The sequence below is a fragment of the Diceros bicornis genome, chromosome 5, assembly GCF_020826845.1.
Source record: "Diceros bicornis minor isolate mBicDic1 chromosome 5, mDicBic1.mat.cur, whole genome shotgun sequence".
Taxonomy (NCBI): domain Eukaryota; kingdom Metazoa; phylum Chordata; class Mammalia; order Perissodactyla; family Rhinocerotidae; genus Diceros; species Diceros bicornis.
In genome coordinates, this window is record NC_080744.1 from 79,934,894 (window position 1) to 79,958,321 (window position 23,428).

At 38.2% G+C, this 23,428-nt stretch overlaps 1 protein-coding gene across 2 annotated transcripts in view; it reads left to right on the forward strand.

Annotated features, from left to right (window-relative positions):
• The window catches only part of TARS3 (threonyl-tRNA synthetase 3), a 62,912-nt gene that overhangs the window by 10,377 nt on the left and 29,107 nt on the right, over nucleotides 1-23,428 (forward strand). For both annotated transcript variants that reach the window (XM_058542297.1, XM_058542298.1), the window contains exons 5-11: nucleotides 3,021-3,142; nucleotides 4,804-4,921; nucleotides 7,715-7,779; nucleotides 10,166-10,244; nucleotides 11,095-11,241; nucleotides 12,141-12,239; nucleotides 22,437-22,603. In XM_058542297.1, the coding sequence (XP_058398280.1) occupies nucleotides 3,021-3,142; nucleotides 4,804-4,921; nucleotides 7,715-7,779; nucleotides 10,166-10,244; nucleotides 11,095-11,241; nucleotides 12,141-12,239; nucleotides 22,437-22,603 (797 nt within the window). The remainder of the gene's footprint in view (nucleotides 1-3,020; nucleotides 3,143-4,803; nucleotides 4,922-7,714; nucleotides 7,780-10,165; nucleotides 10,245-11,094; nucleotides 11,242-12,140; nucleotides 12,240-22,436; nucleotides 22,604-23,428) is intronic.

Genomic DNA, 23,428 nt, shown 5'->3' on the forward strand with positions numbered 1-23,428 from the left:
TGGTAATCAACATTGACTGAATGCTCATTATGTGCCAGGCACTGGCCCAGCCCCTTGTGTGCATTATCTCCTTGATTCCGCAGTTACCCTATCACACAGCTACTGTTTTAATCCCCATTTTACAGATGAAGCAACCAGGGTTCAGAATGGTTAAGTAACTTTTCCAAGATCTTGTTGCTTCTTTTAGTGTAGTTTAGTAACAAAGATTATTTTTGGTCTTGGAGTTTATTTTCCTGTTACTATGAACATATTAACAAGATCTTGAACATAAACCAATTTATGAATAGTTAGTGGATAACTACAAAAAAGAAACCCTATAGAAAAGCAAATCTAGAAAACTCAGATCTACAAAATGATAAATTAATGATTTTGTAAAAGCATTTTTTGCTTTACGGAAAAATTCAAGTTTCCTTTATATAGCAAAATTTCACTTTTATTTTAAAAGGTGATTCTAATTATAAGAATATTTGGTGCATAATGTAACATACGCAAGAAGTACTCCTTACCCTCTAGATAAATTCATGTAGAAAATTGTTCATGTAAGGCTGATAAATATGCACACCAGAAACAAGGGGCATTTTATAAAATGATACGGCTTTCAAGTTTAAAATATATCTAATTGATATTTCCTTTTGTAAGCATAATGTCCAGTAAAAGGATATATTAAGATATGTATATTCTACTCTGAATCTTTGGTGAAATACCAGGAGCAGTCAGTGATGTGCAGCTGCCATCTCATTCTCAAGAAAACATAAGGTACATATTTGGAGGTGTAAACAAAAAAAAAGCAGATTATATGAGAACAGATGCTGCCAGTTCTGCGACGTGCTTGTAATCATGTTCGGTGGCCTCTCCCAGGGTATCAGGGCATTAGTTTGACATCACCTCTGATTTCAGTGGCCACTCTTCCCCCATCCTACGTATTTTCTCAGCAGAATTGACAGTTAACCACTCCCTTCTTTTTTTAAGATTCTCCATGTCGCCAATGCTTTCCTGGTTTTATTCTCACCTCTGGTTGTTTTTTCCCAGTCTTCTTTGTTGGCTTTTTCTTCTTCATCCACCTCCAAATGTTAACAGTTCCTCAGTCATAGCTGCCTTCTGTCTTTATACTCCTGTTCTAAGCTGTCACGCCCATCTATAAACTGTCAACTCTTCTGTCTGTAGCTAGGATGCCCCAGTCTTGTATACACTCCTGCCCATGTCATATCTCCACCTGGATAGTGTACAAGAATCTTTACTTGCCTTTGTCCGCAATAAAATTCTTGATTTTAACCCCAAAACTACTTTCTTCCCTGGCTGACCATCTCAGTGTACAACTTCACCACATACCTGTTGCTCAGCCCAAAATCTTGGAGGTTGTGTGTGAGGATTCCCGCTCCCTCAACTCCAATCTCTAATTTATTGGTCAGCCATTACTTTTGTAATGTATCTTGAATCTGTCCACTTCTCTCCGTCTCCATTGCCACTACCCAGGAGTCTATAATCATGCTATTATAGCACTACCCAAGAAACTGCCCACCTGCTACCCCTGAAATCCATTCTCATATTGCTACCAAACAGTGTTTTAAAATTTAATTGAATCATTTCTTTTCTGCCTTAAACCCTTTAATGCGTCCCATTGCGTTAGAATAACATGCAAAATCCTCCCAGGCCCTGCCTGGTCGCTGGCCCTTTCTTACCTCTCCAACCTTTCTCAAGCTACTCTTTGTTCCCTCTCTGTGTTAGCCACACAGGCCTTCCTGACTCCCTGAGAATGTAGAGCCTTCACTGCTGTTCTTTATTACAGTGCCCATTCGTCTCCTTTTAATTATTCTTCTCATCTTGTGATTATGTACTTACAGATTCATTTCTTGCCTGCCTTTCCCCTACTAGGCTGTAGACTGCATGAGGCCTGTGACTCTAACTCGTTCTTTGACTGTTGTATCCCCAGCACATAACACAGTGTTTGGCTCAACAAATATGGAGGTGTGGACAGTGCACCGAAGAGGAGACTTGGGCTGATGTTGACAGTTCGCCTGCCATCCCAGCACCATCCAGAGTAGAGGGGCTCTGCCCCAAGGACTGACCCTCTGGCTCTGTTTGCAGATCATGTCCCAGCCTAATGCCAGGGTCGGCATTGCACATAGTCAGCTCAAGCAGCTAATTCCCTCTGCCCTGATTTTTTAATTTATTGAACAGCTTTCTAATTGTGATTGTTTCCTATTTAATAAAGGGAAAGAAAGTGCTGCCAGAGGACTCGATTATCTTGTTCCTTTGGCACTTGTATTTATTTGGTGACTTTGGTTATTTTTAGTTTATCCATAAACCATTGATTCCCTGGGAATTCAAATTTTTCAAATATGGGAAATCCATATTTTCTAAACTTGTAGAGCTGATGACTGGCCTTTAGACTGTGGTAAATTAACTTGTGTGTATACTGCTTGGGGGTCTTAGGCAGCCAGCAGGCATTCCCTGGCAACACCTTCCCCCCCTCCCCCAGCCATCTTTCAAAAGTCCACAGTCATGTGCTGTTCAGCATGTGAAGCCGGCTGTATAAATGCAAAATCTTGTTAATATTAGTGATGTCATAAACAGCCTCTTTGGCCCTCCGCGTTTGGCTCAGGGCTGCCCCTGGAGAAAAAGGATGGAAATTAGTGTCTGTCACTCCCTACTTTCCTCCACTCTGGGCTGAACCAGGCTTCTGTGAGGCTGTTCTGCTCAGTGTCCCAGTGGGTGATTGAAGCTTTCAGGCGGTTAAAATGCACAGAAGGAAATGGTTTGGGAGCTGTGCTTTAGCTGCGACTCACTACACAGTTTTACGCTGGAACCAAGCAAATGGCTTTGGTGGAAATGCAGGGAGTGCTCAGATAATATGCTGTTCCAAGTGGGCATTGAAGATTTTCTTTTCAAATCAATGTTGCCCTATGTCTTGGTGTTTATCCCCTTAAAATTGATCCACCTGCTTACTCCTGTTATTTTACTAATAATTTTTCATGACATAATTTTGATAGCCAATGGCCTTTGTGTCCCATGCCCTGCAGGTGTACTGGCACTCCAGTGCTCACATTCTTGGGGAGGCCATGGAGCTTTACTATGGAGGCCACTTGTGCTACGGTCCACCCATTGAAAATGGATTTTATTATGACATGTTCATTGAAGACAGGTAACACCACTGGATATCCACTTCCGAATGCATGTGTTTATAGTCCATTGTTTTATAATGGTTACGTATTAATTTAGTGAATGTATATGTTACATAATGTGATTATAGATTGGCTAGCTATGTTTGAAAATTATTATTTTTTTATGAGTTTAGATTCCAGGTCACTTCTTAAATTGTTTTCTTTCTTTTCCCCAGAAGGAAGTGATATACTATTTATCTAATCTGGAACTTGCTAGGGGATAGTACTAATTAAGACCAGAATTGCAAGGTTAATCCCTGGAAAGCAGTTAGTTTAGTTCTGCTCCGTAGTAATCAAAGGTGCTATCCATCTTGGCCAGACATCTCACACAGATGAATTCCAGATGGGGCAGTTCACACAGACCTCACATTCAATAGGTGTCTGCTTGAAATCATTAGCAGCAGGCCAGCCCAGCCTACCTCCTTCCCTGTATTCCTCATACCTCTTACAGGTACCACCAGCGGCCAAAACTGAAACCTGAGGGTCCTTCCAATTCCCCTCTGCTCCTCATCGCCACCCCACCATCCAGTCACTCAATCCAGTTCTACTGATTTTGTCTACTAAATAGTTCTCCCATCTTCCTGCCCTCCTCTGCTCTTCCGCCTTATTTTAGACCCGTAACGTCTCCTGCCTGACATCTCCTGTACGACTATGGTACATTTGCCCTTGCCTGTCACCTCCACACTGCTTAAATGATCTCCCTCACTGAGCATCCACAATGCTGTAGTGCTGCTTACAGGCTAGTCCAGCTTCCTGTCCTGTTACCACCACCCAAGATCCATTCAACAAGATCTTTTGACTGCCTACTGTGTGCTCTGCTTGGTGCTGGTGATTCAGCAGTGAACAGATCAGTCTATCATCGTGGAACTAACAGTCTGGTTAGCTCAGACAGACGGTAAATGAATAGCATCTACTATCAGGTGGCGATGAGTGCTCTGAAGGAAAATAAACCAAGCGTGGGGAGGTGTGTGCCTTGACAGGCAGGTAGTCAGGAAAGGGTGAAGTAACATTGAAGCAGGGCCCAGAATGGAAGGAGGGAGCAAGCTCTGAGGCCACTGGGCGGGTATTTATGGACAGCTGGGGGAAGAACATTCCAGGCCTCTGTGGGACAGCCCTGGTGTGGGCATATGCCTTGTTTGTTTGAAGAGTGGCAGGAAGCCAATGTGGCTGAAGGGTAGCGAGCCGAAACCTGGGAACGGCTGAAAGAGGTCAGTCCATGCCTGCAGAGGCCCACTGCCCTTGTGAGCGCCCAACTCGGACCCCGCAGTTCACGCTCTCAGATCTTCCTCTCAACCTGGATTCCACAGTCAGTAAGGGCAGGGGCATGGCGAGCATCATACAACTTTTTTTGCACAAAAGTATAAATGTGTGAAGGATAAGGAAGACTGCAAGGAACAGGCCTCAAAGGAGCTTACAGTCTAACTGGGGAGTATTTCAGCAGGGTTTGTCACATGGCATGCCTCATTGCAGAGAAGAACTGAAGGCAGATCATTTCATCGGTTGATGTCTGTCTTCCTCTTTGAGACATAGAATTACCTGCCTTATATATGAGAGACAAAGGCTACAGGACAAAGGTCCACACAAAGGAACATGGATGATGTCTGAAAAACCTGTATTGATTCTTACTTGCTCTTCCTTTTAGAGCAGTGTCCAGCACAGAACTGTCAGCGCTGGAGAGCATATGCAAGACGATCATAAAAGAAAAGCAACCTTTTGAAAGGTTAGAAGTCAGCAAGGAAGTCCTCCTGGAAATGTTTCAGGTAAATTCAGGAAATTAGAATAAGGAAACTTTTTGCCAGGAATATTAAAAATAATTAACATAGACAACTTTTTTTTTTTTTTTTTTAACAAATAATTGGCTGTTGCTTGCCAAATTGTTCCAAATGGTTTGGCAACCTATTGTGGTGCTGTCATGAGTCACTCAATGTGCTATTTCCCTACCATCTCCTGAAAATTTTAATGCAGACATAGGTAGGTAAAGGACCAGGTGAATGGTTTTCATATGGGTGTTTATAAATCTGATTAATTCTGAGTATTAATATTCTGACTACTAACTTCAACAATATTTATAATACCATATACAGTTCTGGCTTTTCTCTTTCCTTTGGGGTTTTCTGTTAATTGTTTTTCTTTTTTTTGATTTTAGCCTAGGGTAACCTGTATAAAACTTCAACTTTATATTGTTTTAACCAATGTACTTAGATATATTCATAATTTTATTTTTAAAACCAGAAATTTCAGAGAAAGCACATACAGTCACGTGCCACATAATAATGTTTCAGTCAAGGACAGACCGCGTATGTGACAGTGGTCTCCTAAGATTAGTACCATGTAGCCTAGGTGTGTAGTAGGCTGTGCCATCTAGGTTTGTGTGAGTATACTCTCTGACGTTCACACAATGATGAAATCGCCTAATGATGCATTTCTTAGAAGGTGTCCCTGTTGTTACATGAGGCACGACTATAATTTGAAAGCACAATATTGTTAGTTTTATGGGCTTGAATTAAAAAATAGTTTTGGGTTTGGTAAAAGTTCCAGCTACTCTTTTTTTGTGGTAAAATATCCAAAATATAAAATATATCACTTTAATCATTTTTAGGTGTACAGTGGCATTAAGTATATTCACATTGTTGTGCAACCATCACCAGCATCCATCTCCAGAGCTTTTTCGTCTTCCCCAACAGGAACATTATACCCATTAAACATAAACTCCTCATTCTCCCTTCCCCTCTTTCTGTCTCTATGAGTTTGACTACTCTTAGAACCGCAGTGGAATCATACAATATGCGTCCCTTTGTGACTGCCTTATTTCACTCAGCATAATGTCCTCAAGGTTCATCTGTGTTGGAGCCTGTGTCAGAATTTCCTTCCTTTTTTCAGGCTGAATATTCCTTTTTATGTGTAGACCGCAGTTTGTTTATCCATTTGTCTGAAGGTGGACAGCTGAGTTGTGTCCACCTTTTGACCATTGTGAAACATATTGCTGTGAGCATGGGTGTACAGATAACTGTTCAAGTCCCTGCTTTCCGTTCTTTGGGGTGTATACCCAGAAGTGCAATTGCTCAATTATATGGAAATTCTGTGTGTTATTTTTTGAGCAACTGACATACTGTTTGTCACAGTGACTGCATCATTTTAGATTCCCACCAGCAGTGCACAAGGGTTCCAATTTCTTCACATCTTGCCAGCACTTGTTATTTTCATTTTTTTGCTAATAGCCATCCTAATGGGTGTGAGATGGTATCTCATTGTAGTTTTGATTTGCATTTCTCTAATGACTAGTGATGTTGAACATCTTTTCAAGTGCTTATTGGCCATTTCTATATCTTCTTTGGAGAAACGTCTATTCAAATCCTTTGCCCATTTTTGAATTGAGTTGTTTGTTTTTTGTTGTTCAATTGTAGGAATTCTTGATATATTCTGGATATTAATCTTGTATCAGATATATGATTTACAATTATTTTCTCCTATTCTGTGGGTTGAGAACTAAACTCAGTCAAACTTTTGTGAAGAAAAATAATTTTATTTTAACATATAGGTATGAAACAGTTAGATCATACAAATCTATTTTTTTCTCCCAACAACTACCTCCTTTAAGAAGTTATTTAATATAAAGTACCAGCACCATAGTAATAGTGATGAAAGCAGAAAAGAAAAATGTCTGCTAAGTTTTTTAATGTAATGATATCTTTTACTATAAACTTTGTTTTAGTTTTTACACAAATTAATAATGTAGCTATGTCCTCAGAATTTTATATTTTATTTCATGTAGTTAAAATTAGAATCTTCTAGGACAGGGCTGTCCAATAGAAATGTAATGCAATCCACAAATCTGAGCCACGTATGTAATCTTAAATTTTCTGGTGGCCACATTTTAAAAGTAAAGGAAACGTGAAATTAATTTTTTTTGTTGTTTTTTTTTGTGAGGAAGATCAGCACTGAGCTAACATCCATGCCAATCCTCCTCATTTGTTGCTGAGGAAGAGTGGCTCTGAGCTAACATCCATGCCCATCTTCCTCCACTTCATGTGGGACACTGCCACAGCATGGCCTGGCAAGCAGTGCGTGGGTGCGCACCTGGGATCCAAACCCCGGCCGCCAGCAGCGGAGCGCGTGCACTTAACCGCTAGGCCATGGGGCCAGCCCCGAAATTAATTTTTATAACATTTTATTTAACTCAATATATAAAAAAGTCACTTCAACATGTAACATAATTAATTATTAATTATTTTTAATTGAATACAAAAAATAGTGATTTTTAAAAAATTAATGAGCTATTTTATGTTCTTTTTTTCACATTATGACCCTGATCCAGTGTGTTTTGTATTTACAGCACATCTCATTTCAGATCAGTTGCCTTTCGAGTGCTCAGAGCCTCATGGGCTCGTGGCTCCCGTGCTGGACAGTACAACTCTAGGCTGTGAGCTCTTCTATCCCCAAGGTCTTAGCACCTAAAACATAGTAGATGCCCATTCAATGTTTGTTGGAAAAAGTAAATCTTTTTCCATTTAAACATTTTATGTAATAATATGTAAATATATTTTTCTTTGTAGTACAATAAATTTAAATGCCGCATCCTGAATGAGAAGGTTAACACACCAACCACCACAGTTTACAGGTAAAGTGTGCATGAATTTTAAACACTGCTCAGTGGTAAACCTGAAGGCATTGGCAGTGGAAGCAGTCTGTCTCTGGGTGGGGGGGGGGTCAATGTGTAAATTTGTATAGTTGATATACTGCTTTGGTTAGGGACTCCAAAATGTTATCACCAAAGCGAAATTATTATTTTCTCATTTGTATTCATCAGATTGTAGAAAAACCCAAATTTTGTTTTCTGCTACTGGCTGTAACAACATCTTACTCCATGCAGGTGAGACTGCTCGCCCAGTGCCTTACGTTTTTGGGGGGCTGTTAGGGAAAGGAATTTTGTTGACCCGCCCACATTCTTATAAAGGTGGCAGTGGGAGCCGTTGTGGGCCATCTCCTCCCACAGTGATTCTCTGCCTTGTGCTGTATTCTGAGTCCAAAGCAACAACCTTCATGCATTAGCAGGCTATTCATGGTGAAACAAATGTTGGAAGCAAAGGCAAAGTCAAGTGGTAAGAAGAGGCAAGGGAAATCAGTACCCCAGTGACTTAGTTCTGTTAGTTTAGCGTTAGGCTCCCGAGCCCCTTTATATTCATCCACTTTTTTAGCTGAATTACAAGTAATTTCTGTTCCCCATTTCTGTGTGTTCCGGCTACGTGGCTGCTGCTGTGACCTTCACAGTGCCATCTTAGAAGATCTGGTGTCTATATAGTCTGTACCATCACAAATATCCTCCACTTGGGCACTTATTTTCCACAGTCAAGTACTTGTGGTTTTCTGGTTTAATTGTACTATAAGTAAAATCATATCCCCTTTCTGTAAAGCTGTGCACAGTGTATTTCTTAAATTATAATACAAACTCGTTGCTATTTGACATCGAAGTGGGATACCATGTTTATTTTATTTTTGCCACTCTCTCATGACCTGATAAGATCTTATTATTTATAACCTACAATTCAAGTAAATGTTAGGATAGCCATTTTAAAAGTTTAAAAATAAATGAAGAAATAGAAAAGGTATGTTAAGGTTTGAAATTCTGGCTGCTAATACTTGACCTTTTTGGTTTTTCTTTTAACTTAGGTCAACATTGACGTTTCTTATTCTACCAATTTCAATGGCTGTATTTAATTTTTGGAAAATAAATGGCTTTTTTCTGTGGGATTATTTAAAGATTAGAGTACTGAGGCCTTTCATGCTAGTTAGACATTCCTTTCTTTCCTCTGAGTGTTGATTTACAATTTCCATCGTGGACAGAGCACAATATATTAAGCCTGGTCTTTCAAAGAAATGACATTTTCATGTTTAAAGCTTCATTCTACTTTGGTGAATCAGCCAGTCTCTTTATGTGTTCATTGTAATTTTTAACTTTTTAACCAGTGAACTTTAAAAGTATTTAAAATTGGTTGGAATAGTTAAGGAACAGTTTACTTTCTTTACTAAATTTACCTTAAATTGGTTGATGTTAAATAATCTTCCCTCTGACCTGTGTTATGAGTATTTTAGCTCTGTTAATGTCCCTGTACTTTAAGAAAAGGCTGCACCTATTAAGGTTTGAGGGTCCTTGTTCATTATATGTTTTGGGGTCCTTGTTCATTATAGGCGCAAATGAATCCCTGGCTAGAGCCCCACGTGTTTTAATAGCAGTGTCATCTCTGATCTAAACTTTTGCCTGAGATTTGCATTATAAGTCAGTGTGCTGTTTTAATAAACCAAGAGACAGTTAGGCATTTTGTCATGAAACCAGAAGGCCTAAAAACAAACAAACAAAAAAATCCTTGAGTTTATTTTTTTAATAGACTTTATTTTTTTAGAGCAGTTTTAGGTTCACAGCAAAATTTAGAGGAAGGTACAGAGAATTCCCATACACCCCACTGTCAACATGCCCATCCAGACTAGTACATTTGTTCTAGTAGATGAACCTACATTAACACATCATAATCACCCAGAGTTTACATTACGGTTCACTCTGGTGTTGTGCATTCTATGGGTTTGGTGAAGTTTATTTTTAATGTCAGGTATCAAGTTAATGCCTTTTGTAAAAATTTCGTATAATTTTGGTTTTGAAAATTATTGTAGAGTAGGGAAATGGCTTTTTGATTTTATGACAGTGGAAAATTTTTAAGAGCCTTGGGATGTGACCATGAAAAGTGGTGTCTCTGTATGCAGTTTCTTTCCGAAGATTCTGTAGCTTTTGAATTAGAGCAAAGGAGTGAAGACTGGGATCTGAAACTAGATGAATTGCCTCTCTCCTTCACCCTAAATTAAAAATTAATTTAAATTGCCCCCAAATTAAAAATTGCCCCAAAACATACAAATAAGTGGAATTCTTCACTTAAAACATATGAGAACATGGTTTATAATGAATAGTCCAGAAAGCTATAACTCTTTGTGGACATGTTTTAAATATTCCATTATAGGTGCGGTCCACTAATTGACCTTTGTAAAGGCCCCCATGTAAGACACACTGGAAAAATTAAAGCCATAAAAATTTTCAAGGTAAGAATTGATTTTTTTTTTAATATAGCAAACTTAAGATGAACTAGATAAGAAGGTATTTCAATCATATCTTTTATAATATAAATATCATGCTATTTTAAAACATTTCATTCTTATTTTATTTTTCTATGGGCTTCTAAGAATAATATGATGTTTTAGAATTTTGATAATTAAAACATATGTAGCATTTAATTATTTATCATTTAACCTTAGTGTAAATGTTATAATTCATTTCTTTTTCATATGATATTTTAAGATATTGTTCTGCATACTATTGTTGTCTTGAATCGCCCTAATGTGAACAAGAACATTTATCTGCATGTGAGAATAATGAACCTTAGGAAAAGCAAAAAACAAAAGGCGATACACTGGTATAGTAGAGAAAACATTGCTCTGGGAATCAAGAGGCAGGGGACTGACTTTTCAGTCCTGACCTGTGTGGGCCTTGTTTTCTCGCAGGTGGGGAGACGAGGGTTGATGACAGCACTGTTCTTAACCACTGGCTGTGGATCAGCAAGGCCCATCTTCACTTCCCTAGATCTCCTTCCTCTCCTGCTCCCTTCCTTGGTGATCACAATTGCTGTTTAACCTTCCCTCATTTCCACTCTTTCTTTCTCACTTTTTGTTCCTAGAATCCACCACAAACTCAACATAATTTACTTATTAATGGTATAATTTGGGCTGGAAAAATTTAGTTAGAATTAATTTAAGATTTTTTCTAGCGCTATAAAAAATCGTCTGTAAATAAGCTATGTTGATATTATAGTGGAAATTTGTGTACATATTTCAGAGCAGTTTTATTTATAACTAAATGTTTGATATGTTGACCAAAATCTTGTTTGATGTTTAGAATTCCTCAACATATTGGGAGGGCAATCCTGAAATGGAAACATTGCAGAGGATCTATGGAATATCCTTTCCTGACAACAAGATGATGAAAACCTGGGAAAAGTTCCAAGAGGAAGCCAAGAACCGAGATCACAGGAAAATCGGGAAGGTATGCCGCACATCCTAAGCACTGCTGAGATGAGAACATTCCTTTCTTGGCTTATGATTACATCTCATAAAACTAAATTGTTTTAAAAATAATATTTCTTCTTCTTCTCTTCTCCTATCTTCAATTTTGCTGGCACTTGTAGTTTGCTGTTGGGTTCTTTCATGCTAATAACCCATATGTCTTCTAACCTCTTTCCTTCCTGTATCTTTTATTAGATTTTAAAAATTGCACCCTTCTCTTATTTTTATCATGGTATAAAAAGAACTTTTTAAGAACTTGTGCATACTTGATAATATACTTTTCATTTGGGAAGCAGAGCAGAAAGAAAGAATGAGACTTGAAAGCAGGTAGACCTGGGTTTTAATCTCAATCCTGCCACTTATGAGCTGTGTTATATGATGGGCATTCACTTATGGAACCACGTGTCCTTGTCTCTTGCTGGGTAGCCTTGCAGGGCTGATGCAAGAATAGACTCTGGATGATGGTGGCCGGCATGGGCGGGCTCTCACTGTGTCATAGCCATGATGATGATCATCATCACTTAATGCCCACATTTAGCAGTGAACTTTTCTGATGGTTTTGCCATGTTGTCTCCCCATGAGATCAATATTCCAAGGTGCCAAGTAAGAAATTAGCAGTAAATAAAAGGTAAAAAATAAAAGCTAAGTTCAAAGCTAGGCAACCGTAAATATGAATTGTAATTTTGTATGTGCTATTACGTATAGTTAAATGTAAGTGTTGAGGGACTTTGGAATGTCAATTATTAGAAGATGGAAATGATAACTGAATATATGTTTTATCCCTAGCATATGATAATATGTGTACCTATGAAAATATGTTTACAGTAAATATTAAGCAACAACAGTGAAATTTGAAATGCAATTATTGTTTTAATCTAGGAACAAGAGCTTTTCTTTTTCCATGATCTGAGTCCTGGAAGCTGTTTTTTTCTTCCCAGAGGAGCCTTCATTTATAATACACTTATGGATTTCATACGAGTAAGTTAATTTTAAAAACATTTTATTCTTTTTTTTTTTTTTTTTTTGAGGAACATCAGCCCTGAGCTAACATCCATGCCCATCCTCCTCTTTTTGCTGAGGAAGACCTGCTCTGAGCTAACATCTATTGCCAATCCTCCTCCTTTTTTTCCCTTTTTCTCCTCAAAGCCCCACTAGATAGTTGTATGTCATAGTTGCACATCCTTCTAGTTGCTGTATGTGGGACGCCGCCTCAGCGTGGCTGGAGAAGCGGTGCATCGGTGCGCGCCTGGGATCCAAACCCGGGCCGCCAGTAGCGGAGCGCGCACACATAACCACTAAGCCACGGGGCTGGCCCCAAAAATATTTTATTCTTATTCAATTCCATTTTACATTTAAAAATTTTTTCACAGTAAAATGGCCCAGCGTTTTCATTAGCTTTATCTCCCACTAGAGCATTTACTCTCTGCCAGGATTGAAGACTGATCACTCAATCCGGTCAGAGACTGAGCTGAGTTAGGGTTGGGCTTCCACTTTGATAAGACACAGTCTACCTGGGATTCATCCCTGTGTCTAGGGCATGGCCCTCTGAGTTTCCAGTTGACAGTCTCGTGGGTCTTCATCTCTTCAGCCCCAAAAGACTGGAGGAGAGTCAATTCTTCCCTTTGAATGTATTCTACTACTGAGTAAAAACTATTCCAAGTCTCATCTGATTATTACATGGGCTCAGAATCTAGTAATATGTCATCTGAATCAGGTCTAGGTGCAGATGAGGCTCCTCAAGTGCAATCCCTTAGGTACAGATCATCAAGTACAGTTCTTCTGTGAACTAAAGAGACAAGTTATCTGTGGGCCACCCCACTCTTCCCTCCCCCCACATTATAAAATGATGAAGAGGAATAGGATGCAAGAGGTACCCCCATTTGAAAAGGGGGTGGGCGTGAGTGGGAGGCACTAGTAGTCATTGATCTATAGAAATCTTGATACCTACCAGTTCTCCCTGCTCCAGGGTCAAAAAATGCACATTGATTAGGCCTCAGTTTTGTTCTCTCTGGGCTCTGGTTCTAGGTCATCCTTCCTTTTCCTTAAGAAATGGTCCATGTGAACCTCTGAGTAGCTTTCTCGGTGTTCTCAACCTGATTCCTTCTGTTGAAGGTTGGGGGTCCAAAGACCTCATTTCATTTTGTGCTGTCTCTCTCTCTTTCAGTCTAAGCTAGTACAATTCCTTTAACTACTTTGTGGGGTCTTTTACTTACATTTATAATCAACACTTAGATAAAAGCCACACTTAACATCTCTTTCTGAGACAGATCCTTCCCTACCTAGGGCTGCCTGTGAGGCTGCTCTGAGATAATACTTAAAAATATAGAAGCCTTAATGTTTCACTGAGAGAGTCTACAAAGCACACTCTAGACTCTTAGAAGCCCTGCTAGGTACTCAGATCCTTCTGAGGTCTTCACAAAGAGCAGACAGCCACAACCTTAAGATCTTGACCCTAGGGCCATGCTCTACCGGTTGTAACCTGGATTTTATTTTTGTCCTGAAGTCATTCTTATCTTGTGAGCCTTTTGCTGGGAGAATCTGAGGATGAGAAAGTTTTGTTTTTGAACCCAGTAGGTCCTGGCACTTATATATTTCCTCTAAATTTGGCTCAAAAATTTAATAGTACTCTCTTTAGTTTATGTCTCTTTTCTTGTATTTTAGCATAGGCAGCTAGAAGTCAGTTGTCCCTTTCTGCATTCTGCCTGGACATCTTTCCAGCTAAATCCATGAATTCCTTGGGTACTCTCTCTGTTTCCATGTTACTTCGGGTGACGTGTTACCAAATCTCTGGTACCACATAACAAGGGTTCTTTTTTCTTCAACCTCCAATAATGTTTTCCTCACTGTCCTCCAAGTCTTCACAGGCAGTCTCTTTGAGGCCCTTATAGCTTCTGCCCACCACCTGGCCGCAAAGCCAAAGCTACACGTTTTAGGTTATCATTATAGCAGCACCCACGTCCAGTTGCAAATTCTGTTCTGGTTGTCTATTGCAGCATAACCAAGCGTTCCAAACTTAGTAGCTTAAAACTGCCATTTTTTCATTATTATCTTTCGTGGTTCCAAGTGTTAGGCTCATCAGGGTGATTCTTGCATTGGGTCCATTATACAACTGCATTCAGGTGGAGGCTGATGCCGGAGTTGTTGATTGAAGTATCAGTTACACTAATTAACATGCACAAATCTGAAATATATAGCTCAATGAATTTTCACGTATGTGTATATCTACACAACTACCACTCAAATCAAGACATAGAACACTTCCATCCTCTCATAATGTCCTCCTGGGTCTCTTGCCAATCAGTACCCACCTCCCCTCCTCGAACCTGAGATTTCTGTTAGCATAGATTAATTGTGCCTGGTCTTAAACTTCGTATAAATGGAATCATATAGTATCTGCTATTGTGTTTCTGGCTTCTTTTGTTCAATATAACGTCTGAGATTCATACAAGTTGTCTGTATAGTAGTTTCTTTTCCTATTGGTTTGAGGTATTCCATTTTATGTATATGGTACAATCTGTTCATATATTCTCCTGTAGGTGTACATTTAGGTTGTTTCCCGTTTGGAGTTCTTGCATATGAAGCTGCTGTGAATGTTCTTGTATATGTCTTTTGGTGCACACAAGTACTCACTTCTCTTGGGTATACACCTAGGAGTGGAATTGCTAGGTCATAGAGTAGTAATGACTAACTTTTTAAGAAAATGCTGAACAGTTTTTAAGTGGTCAACCATTTAATATTCCTTCTAAAAATGTACGAGCATTCCAGTTGCTCTACATCCTCATCAGCACTTGGTATTATCAGTCTGTCATTCTGGTAGGTATAATGGTATTATTTTATGTTTCCCTGATGAATAGTGATGTTGAGAATCTTTTCATATGCTTATTGGCCACTTGCATGTTCTCTTTTGTGAAGTTCCTGTGTATAATTTGCACATTTTAAAATCAGGTTGTTTGTCTTTTTATTATTGATTCATAGAAGTATTTTCTATATTCTGAATCTGAGTCTTTTTAAAATATATGTATTGTGAGTATATTCTTTCAGTCTCTGGCTTATTGGCTCACTTTCTTAATAATATCTTTTGACCAATAGTTCTTACATTTAATGAAGTACGGTTTATTATTTTTTCTCTTCTGGTTAGCGCTTTTCACGTCCTGTTTAAGAAATCTTCGCCCACTTCAGAGTCATGAAACTGTTCTTTGTTCTGTTCTAGAAGCTTGATTGTGTTCACTTGCATACTTAAGTCTATGGTTTACCTTGAATTCATTTTTAGGTTCTGCAGAAGGGGTCAAGGTTCATTTTTATTCAAATGTTATCCAATAGCTTCAGTACCATTTATTATTGTAGTAGAATCTTTGTCCTAAACCAAATAATCGAATATATATGAATATATATATTTTTTTTTTCTGGGCATTTATTCTGTTGTTTTGGTCCCTTTGTTGTCTGTCTTTGCATCAATACCACACTGCTTTGACTACTGTAACTTACTGTAACTATACTTTGTCTTAATATCAGTAGTTAAGTTCTTTAATTTTATTATTCTTCTTCAGGATTATTTTAGCTATTCTAGATTATTTGTATTTCTGTATAAATTTTACAACAAGATTGTCAATTTCCTGAAAAAAAAACACTGCTGATATTTTGGTTGGAATTACATTCAATCTATAGATTAACACCTTAACAATTGATACGTTAATAATATTGAGTTTTCCCATCCATGAACTTGGAGATTTTATCAATTCATTTAGATCTTTATTTTCCCTCAGCAATATTTTGTAGTTTATATTTTAGAGGTCTTACACATCTTTCATCAGGTTTATCCCTAGATATTTGATTTTTTTAATGTAAATGCCAGGAAAACACATAAAAAGATGCTCAACATTTTCAGTTATCAAAGACTAAAGCTGCAGTGAGGTACAATTACACACCCACAAGAATGTCCCCCCACCTCGCTATAAAAAAAACACTGAAAATATCAGAGGTTGGTAAGAATACAGAGCAATTGTAACTTTTGTTGCTGGTGGGAATGCAAAATGGCATAGTTAGTTTGTAAAATGGTCTGGCAGTTTCTTAAAAATTAAACATATACTTACCATGTGACCCATCAGTTCCACTTGTAATTATTTACAATAGAAATAAAAACATATGTCCATACAGAGACATGTATTTGAATGTTCATAGGAGCTTTATTTATAATAGCACAAAACTAGAAACAACCCAAATGCTCATCAACTTGTGAAAGGATAAACATCATGTGGTATGTCCACGCAATGGAATACTACTTAGCAATAAAAAGGAGTGAAGTACTGATACAACAAGAAGGATGAATCTCAAAAGCATTATGCTAAGCCAAAGAAGTCAGTCAGAGACTACAAATAGTATGATTCTCTTATGTGAAATTTTAGACATGGGAGAACTATAGTGATAGAAAGATGATCAGGTGTCCTGGGGGTGGGGAGGGGATTGACTACAAAAAGTCAGGAGGGAACTTTTTGGCGTGATAGGAATATTCTATGTCTTGATTGTGGTAGAGGTTACATGACTGTATACATCTGTCAAAAGTTATTGAATTGTACACTTAAAATCGGTGAATTTTATTGCATACAGATTATACCTCAAATAAGCTATTTTTTGTGGTAAAATATATATAACATAAAATTTACCATTTTAGCCATACAATTTAGTTGCATTAAGTACGTTCATATTGTTGTGCTATCATCACCACCATCCATCTCCAGCATGCCTTTCATCTTGCAGAACTGAAACTCTCCAGAACCTTTTCAGTGTCCCAAAATGAATCTCTGTACCCAATAAACATTAAGTCCCCATTCCTGCCTCCTCCAGCCTCTGGTAACTGCCATTCTCCTTTGTCTCTATGAATTTGACTATTCTAGGTATCTCATATAAGTGGAATCACACAGTATTTGACCTTTGTAATAAAGCTAATTTTTTAAAAGTCTACTTGGATATCAACATAGACAAAACAGCTTTCTTATGTTAGGGTTTGCCTGATATATCTCTTTCTGCCTTTTTGTTTCCTGCCTATCTCTATTTCTATATTGAAAGTGTGTTTCTTGAAAAAAAGAATATTGTTGGGTCTTATTTTTTTGTTCAGTCTGACTACCTGTGTCTTTTTTTCTGTGCCTCACAGTCCTGCTCCTCAGAAGATCCAGTCAGTTCTGTTAATCACCAGCCAGTAGAGGGTGTACATGTGGGGCAGATTCTCAGTCATGCCAGGCCACCCCAAGGGCCATTGGCCCGTCCAGTGTCAACAGCCTTTGGCTTGATGCCAGGTCCTAATCCAGTCAGTTGTGGCTGGAGTGGAAGGGATGTGTGGTACTGAGCACAGTGGCCTCTGGAGAAGCCGTCTACTGTATAGGACCATTTTTCTCAGAAACAGAACTGCTGCCTTTCTGTGGAAGGTCATACAGGCAGGCATGTTGTCCCCACTGAGAGGGAAATTCCACAGTTTCTGAGTTTTTGACTCTGGAGTGAGATGACCTCCACTTATATTTAAGTTAAGGTGAGTGAACTTTTGGATGTACATTTGTTGCCGACTATATGAAAAACTAATAGTGAATAAGTATAGACATCTTTTGGTTACTCTCCTTGAAATTCTTTTCCCCTGTGTTCTGGAATATGTCTGTAAACTGGTTCTTGCTCTGTTTTTCTTTCCCCCTTGAAAAATTTTTTATTCTAAAATTTCATACAGCGAAATTCACACTTTTTCAACAAATGTGCAGAACTGTGTTATCACCACGACAATTAAGATATAGAACAATTTCATTATCCCAAAAACTTCCCTCATGCTACCCCCCTTTAGAGTCAAACCCTCTCCCCCTTAATCCTAGGTAACCACTGATTTGTTCTCCATTCCTAAAATTTTGGCATATTTGGTGAATAGAATCATAAGTGTATATAGCCTTTGAGACTAGTTTATTTTCCTCGGCATAACACCCTTGATATCCGTGTAAGTGGAATGTATCAATGGTTCGCTCTTTTTATTGCTGAGCAGTGTCCCATTATATGGACATAACACAGATTGTTCATCCATTTCCCCAGCTGAGGGACATTTGAGTTGTTTCCAGTTTTAGGAAATTACAAATAAAGCTGCTATAAACATTTATGTACAAGTTTTTGTATGAATATAGCTTTTCATTTTACTTGGCTAAATACATAGGAGTGTGATTTCAGGGTCATATGGTAAATTTATGTTTATCTGTAAAAGCAATTGCCAAACTGTTTTCCAAAGGGACTGTTATTTTGCATTCCCACCAGCAACGTATGAGCATTCCTTTTGTAAAACTTTCTTCGGTCACACCTTTTGAGTTCCCTGGAATCTGCCTGATCCATTCATACACGTCTGGAACTATGGAGTGGAGAAGGCAGTGACTCCTCTTGTTTTTATACTAATAACCCACTTGGAGAATTTTTGCTTCCTGTTCCCACAACCTTGGATTCAGTGGATTTCCAAACCAAACTTGTCTTTGCAGACATGTGAGATATTGAAGCATTTAGCTCCTGTGCAGAGAGAGTCCTGACGGGTGCACTCAAAGGGTTTAACTGAAGAGAGTCTAGTGAAGGAAATATTTACAGAGGTGTGGGTCCAGCTGAGGTAACTAACAAGGGATGGTAGAGCACCCAGGGATTACCAACAGCAGGATTCCCTTACCCCCCCACCCCCCAAGGCCTGAAGAGGTGAGAAGAATAGTGTTACCAAACCTAGAGCCAGCTTGAAGCCATGAAAGAGCGGCCACTCAACAGAAGCTATAACTGGAGATCACAGCCAGTGATCCTCCCAAGGCAAGGAAGGAGTGGGGAAGGGAGGAATAAATACCCTGACATCTCTCTCTTCTCACCCTCTGAATCCTTTTGGAACCTCCTATTGGTCAAACCCAAACAGAAGTCAGAAAGCAAGTAAGCCTGGTGAGGGAGTCCATGGAAGTCAGCCTTTGGGGACACAGAGCAGGTCATAGAAGGGAGGAAAATGGATCAGTATGGGGTGGGACAGAGGTGGCAAATGGAGAATAACTAGCATGGCCCATCCCTTTTGCTACTCAGCGTCCATTTTTGTCCTTTGTTTGGATGAAGACATTTGTTTCCTTATACGAAGTCCCATCAGCCAATGTATCATCATGTGTTGATGTCAGTTCACTTTCACCTAAACTCTAAATTGTGACGTTAGCCACCATCAGTGCTCTTCATGAAAGTATGCAGTGAAAAGAAGTAATTAAATGTAATGCTTCCCGCCTCAGCCTCTGTAGATGGAAACAAGGCCTAAGTTGATAAATCAGAGGTTCCTTCTTTCACCACCCATTTCATTTTCCCCTTGTCCTGCCAGCACCTCAGATGGACAGAATGTTTTACCTGGTGGGTATATTGGTTTCATAGGATGCCTAACAAGGCACCGTCACTGAGTGGTTTAAAACAACAGAAATGGATTGCCTCACAGTTCTGGAGGCCAGATGTGAAATTAAGGTGTTGGCAGAGCTATGCTCCCTCTGAAACCTATGGGAGAATCTTTCCTTGCTCCTTCCTAGCTGGTGGTGGTTTGTCAGTCATTGCTGGTGTTCCTTGGCTTGTTGATGCATCACTCCGGCCTCTGTCTTCACATAGTGTTCTCCCTGTGTGTCTTCAATTCGTCTTCCCTCTACATGTGTCTGTCTCATCCAGATTTCCCCTTTTCGTAAGGACACCAGTCATATTGGATTAGGGCTCACCCTAATTACTTCATCTTAACTAGATTATCTGGAAAGACCCTATTTCCAAATAAGGCCGTATTCTGAGGTCTTAGGGGTTAGGACGTCAACATATCTTTTTAGGGGGACACAATTCAACCCATAATGGTGGATGACCCAAATCTTCTTCCCACAAGATCCAAGTTCTTAGTGATCCTGTCTTTATTGGGTTGCTAGGATTCCCCAATGATCATCATTGTTGCATGTGGAAATACCTAAGGCTCCTCACTGACTCCAGACATAGTTCTCCTTACTCTACTGTATAACAGCAACACAATCTCCCCCAATTCTTTCCTTGGGCACCAAGGCACATTACTGAGAGATTCCAAAGCTTTAGGGATAAAGGAAAAACCCTAAAAGTTTCCAGAGAGGAAAAGCCATACACATAGTAACAGAAGACAGGAACAATGCCTTAAAAATGTGAAGCCTAGAAATCTATATCCAGCTAAAGTAGTCTTGCTTCTGGGATTCTCCCATTTAGTTTTAGCTTTCCCAGGTCTGCTGAGGCAATTGAGCATCTACTTTCCAGGTTCTCAAGTATGTAGCCTTCATTTCCTTTCCTTTTCTCTTTGACCTTGTAGATTTATGCTGTTATAAAAATTTTGTTATTTTAGTGTGGTTTGGGAAAGGAGCTGTTTAAGTGGAATTGCTAGAGTTTTTATAATGAAAAATTACTTAAAAGCGTTTCTCTGATGTTCAGGTGCTATTTAGGTGTTTTTAGGTGACTAGGTCACCAGACGCAGGTAGAGATTCACTACTTTCAGTAGCCTGAAACTATTATTTCAGGGATGAAATATGATTTTTAATCTTCAGAATAAGCTTTCAGGATTTCTTCAGGAGATCAGACTGAGCTGTGGACTGTTCAATCACCATGACTTTACTCTTCCCAGAACCTGATTTTCTTTACTCTTTAGAGAAAGAAATTGATGAGATGTCATCAGACATATTTTTCCCCAACTTTTTCTTTTGAAAAGTTCAAATCTACAGAAAAGTTAAAATGCAGTATAGTGAACATCCATGTATCCTCCATCTAGATTCATCAACTGAGATTTTGCCAGTTTGCTTTCTCTCTGTCTTTCATGTGTGTAGGTATAAGAGACACAAAATAGTATATATATATTACATATGTATATTATAATATATAAAGATAAGGCAGTATACATATTATATATATGTACATATTTTATATATAAATGTAGTAGTAGTTTTTTGCTAAACCACACAAGCTAAGTTGTAGACATAATGACATTTCCCCTCACAGGGCACAGTTTAAAATCATTTCCAAACACCTCAACAAAAATATAAATTCCTAACACAATTGTATCCAGAGTGGATTAAAAATCCATTGATCACTATCTCCTGAGCTAAGCTTTAAAAGTAGTCTCTAGTAAGAACAAATAAACAAACAAACTCACAAAAGTCCTTTAATTTCTGGGACTTTGTTTAATCAAGATATATGAAGCCATCTGACTTAGCCACTGAATAATTACCACCATTTGTAATGACCTATAATTTTGTTAGAATTTTCCAATTTAGTAAAAACAAAGGATAGGTAAAGCAGCTTAGTAGATGGCTGAGACCCAGGCTATCCACAGTTGGACTGAAAAGATGCTCTGCTGAACAGGAACAAATGGTATCCCTGTTGGTGATACAAAACTATTGTTGTTAGTAATTTTAAAATATTATATTTTATATATTTTTAATTGTAAAAAAATTTTTTTTATTTAGCTAAAATATGGTAGTCTAGATTTGTGCCAGATGTCCATTAAGTGATTAACAAATATTGAAAATCTAAGGAACAGCCAACAAAGATCACCAAATTAATCTCTTGAAGGAGAAATGACAACAACAAAGTTTAAATAAAATAAGAACTTTGCTTGAAATCAAGACTCTTTTTTCCTGTTCCCAGTGATTGAACCAGGGAAGCTGTTAATAGGTAGGGAGGGAGAGAAGCCAGCTCATGACTTAATGGATATCAACCACTAGGTGTTGTAAATTAAAATTCCCAACTTTATTTCTATTTAAAACTAAATAGATCAAAACTGTAAATTAACATGCAACATGGCCTTCAGGCTTATTGAGTTATAAAATTACTCTACCTTTTAAGCAATAGAAAAAACCTGCTGTTTATCTAGAATGTAGAAGGATTTTAGAGTTTGTAGTTATAGAAAGTTTAATATATAGTATTTCAATAACTAATTTTCAAAGAATTAAAACATTATATACTGTATACTATTGTATAGTATAAAATAAATGTATCTAGTGTGAAAATTTTACTGAGCATACATTAATCATTCTTTTATGATCCAGAACTAGCACATTAACCACAAATTAATATGACATAATCTCGAGTTAGAAAAATGTTTGTTCACAGTGTTGCTTTGCATGGAATTGTGATCTGTCATAGCATATTTTTACTTTAAATGCATTTATCTTGAAGGAGGAATACCACCAACGTAACTTCACGGAAGTGCTCTCTCCCAATATGTACAACAGTAAACTCTGGGAAGCCTCGGGCCATTGGCAGCATTACAGTGAGAACATGTTTACCTTTGATATTGAAAAGGACGCTTTTGCCCTTAAACCCATGAATTGCCCAGGGCACTGGTGAGTATTAAAAGTGAAACAGATCTTTGCATAAGAGCTCATAGCATACTTCATGACAATTAGCTTTTAATATTATTTTGCTTTTTGGATTTAAGTGATTCCTTTAATCTGAGGAGTGGTGGTTATTAATCATCTCTACCAAGCTATTTCATTCTAGAGAATGAGTGTACTTTTGAAAATATGTTTGGTATTTGGCAGGTGTGGTATGTTTGCTGGAAACCATTTAGAATTTTGTACTTCTCAGAGGATAATATTATGATATCAACTTTATAAATTATTATAATATTTGTCTTCCTAATAGTAATACACTTCAGATATATATATTTGCAGAACATTTAGTTCTTATATACTATTTGGGTTGATTATGACAAGACCAGTGAAATCATAATGAAAGGGTTACCAGATTTCATTGATTCCAAGATACCTCTTCCCCCCATACATCAACATCCCTGAAATTGGGATGCATCTTATAATTGGTGGCAGGCTAGCACTATGTCATAATTTAATTTATGGGTTATTTTCTTTCTTAGCGGTACATAAATAATGGCACATCTTAGAATCAGTGCTGTCTTAGATTCTGTGAAAGAATGTAATGATCATAAAGTTGCATGGTATGCAAATTTAGCCTTGTAAGATAAGCAGATTTTACAACTAGAAGTGAACAGACACAGTTCTGCACAAAAAATATCCCAGCTATTGTAGTTTTGTATCATCAACATACGTAATTTCAAGTAAATTGACCTTAGAAGGTAATTACTAAAACAAACCTCTGAACATTGAAGAAAGCTCTTTGCCCTTTTTGGTAAAGACTGAAAGAAGTTTGCG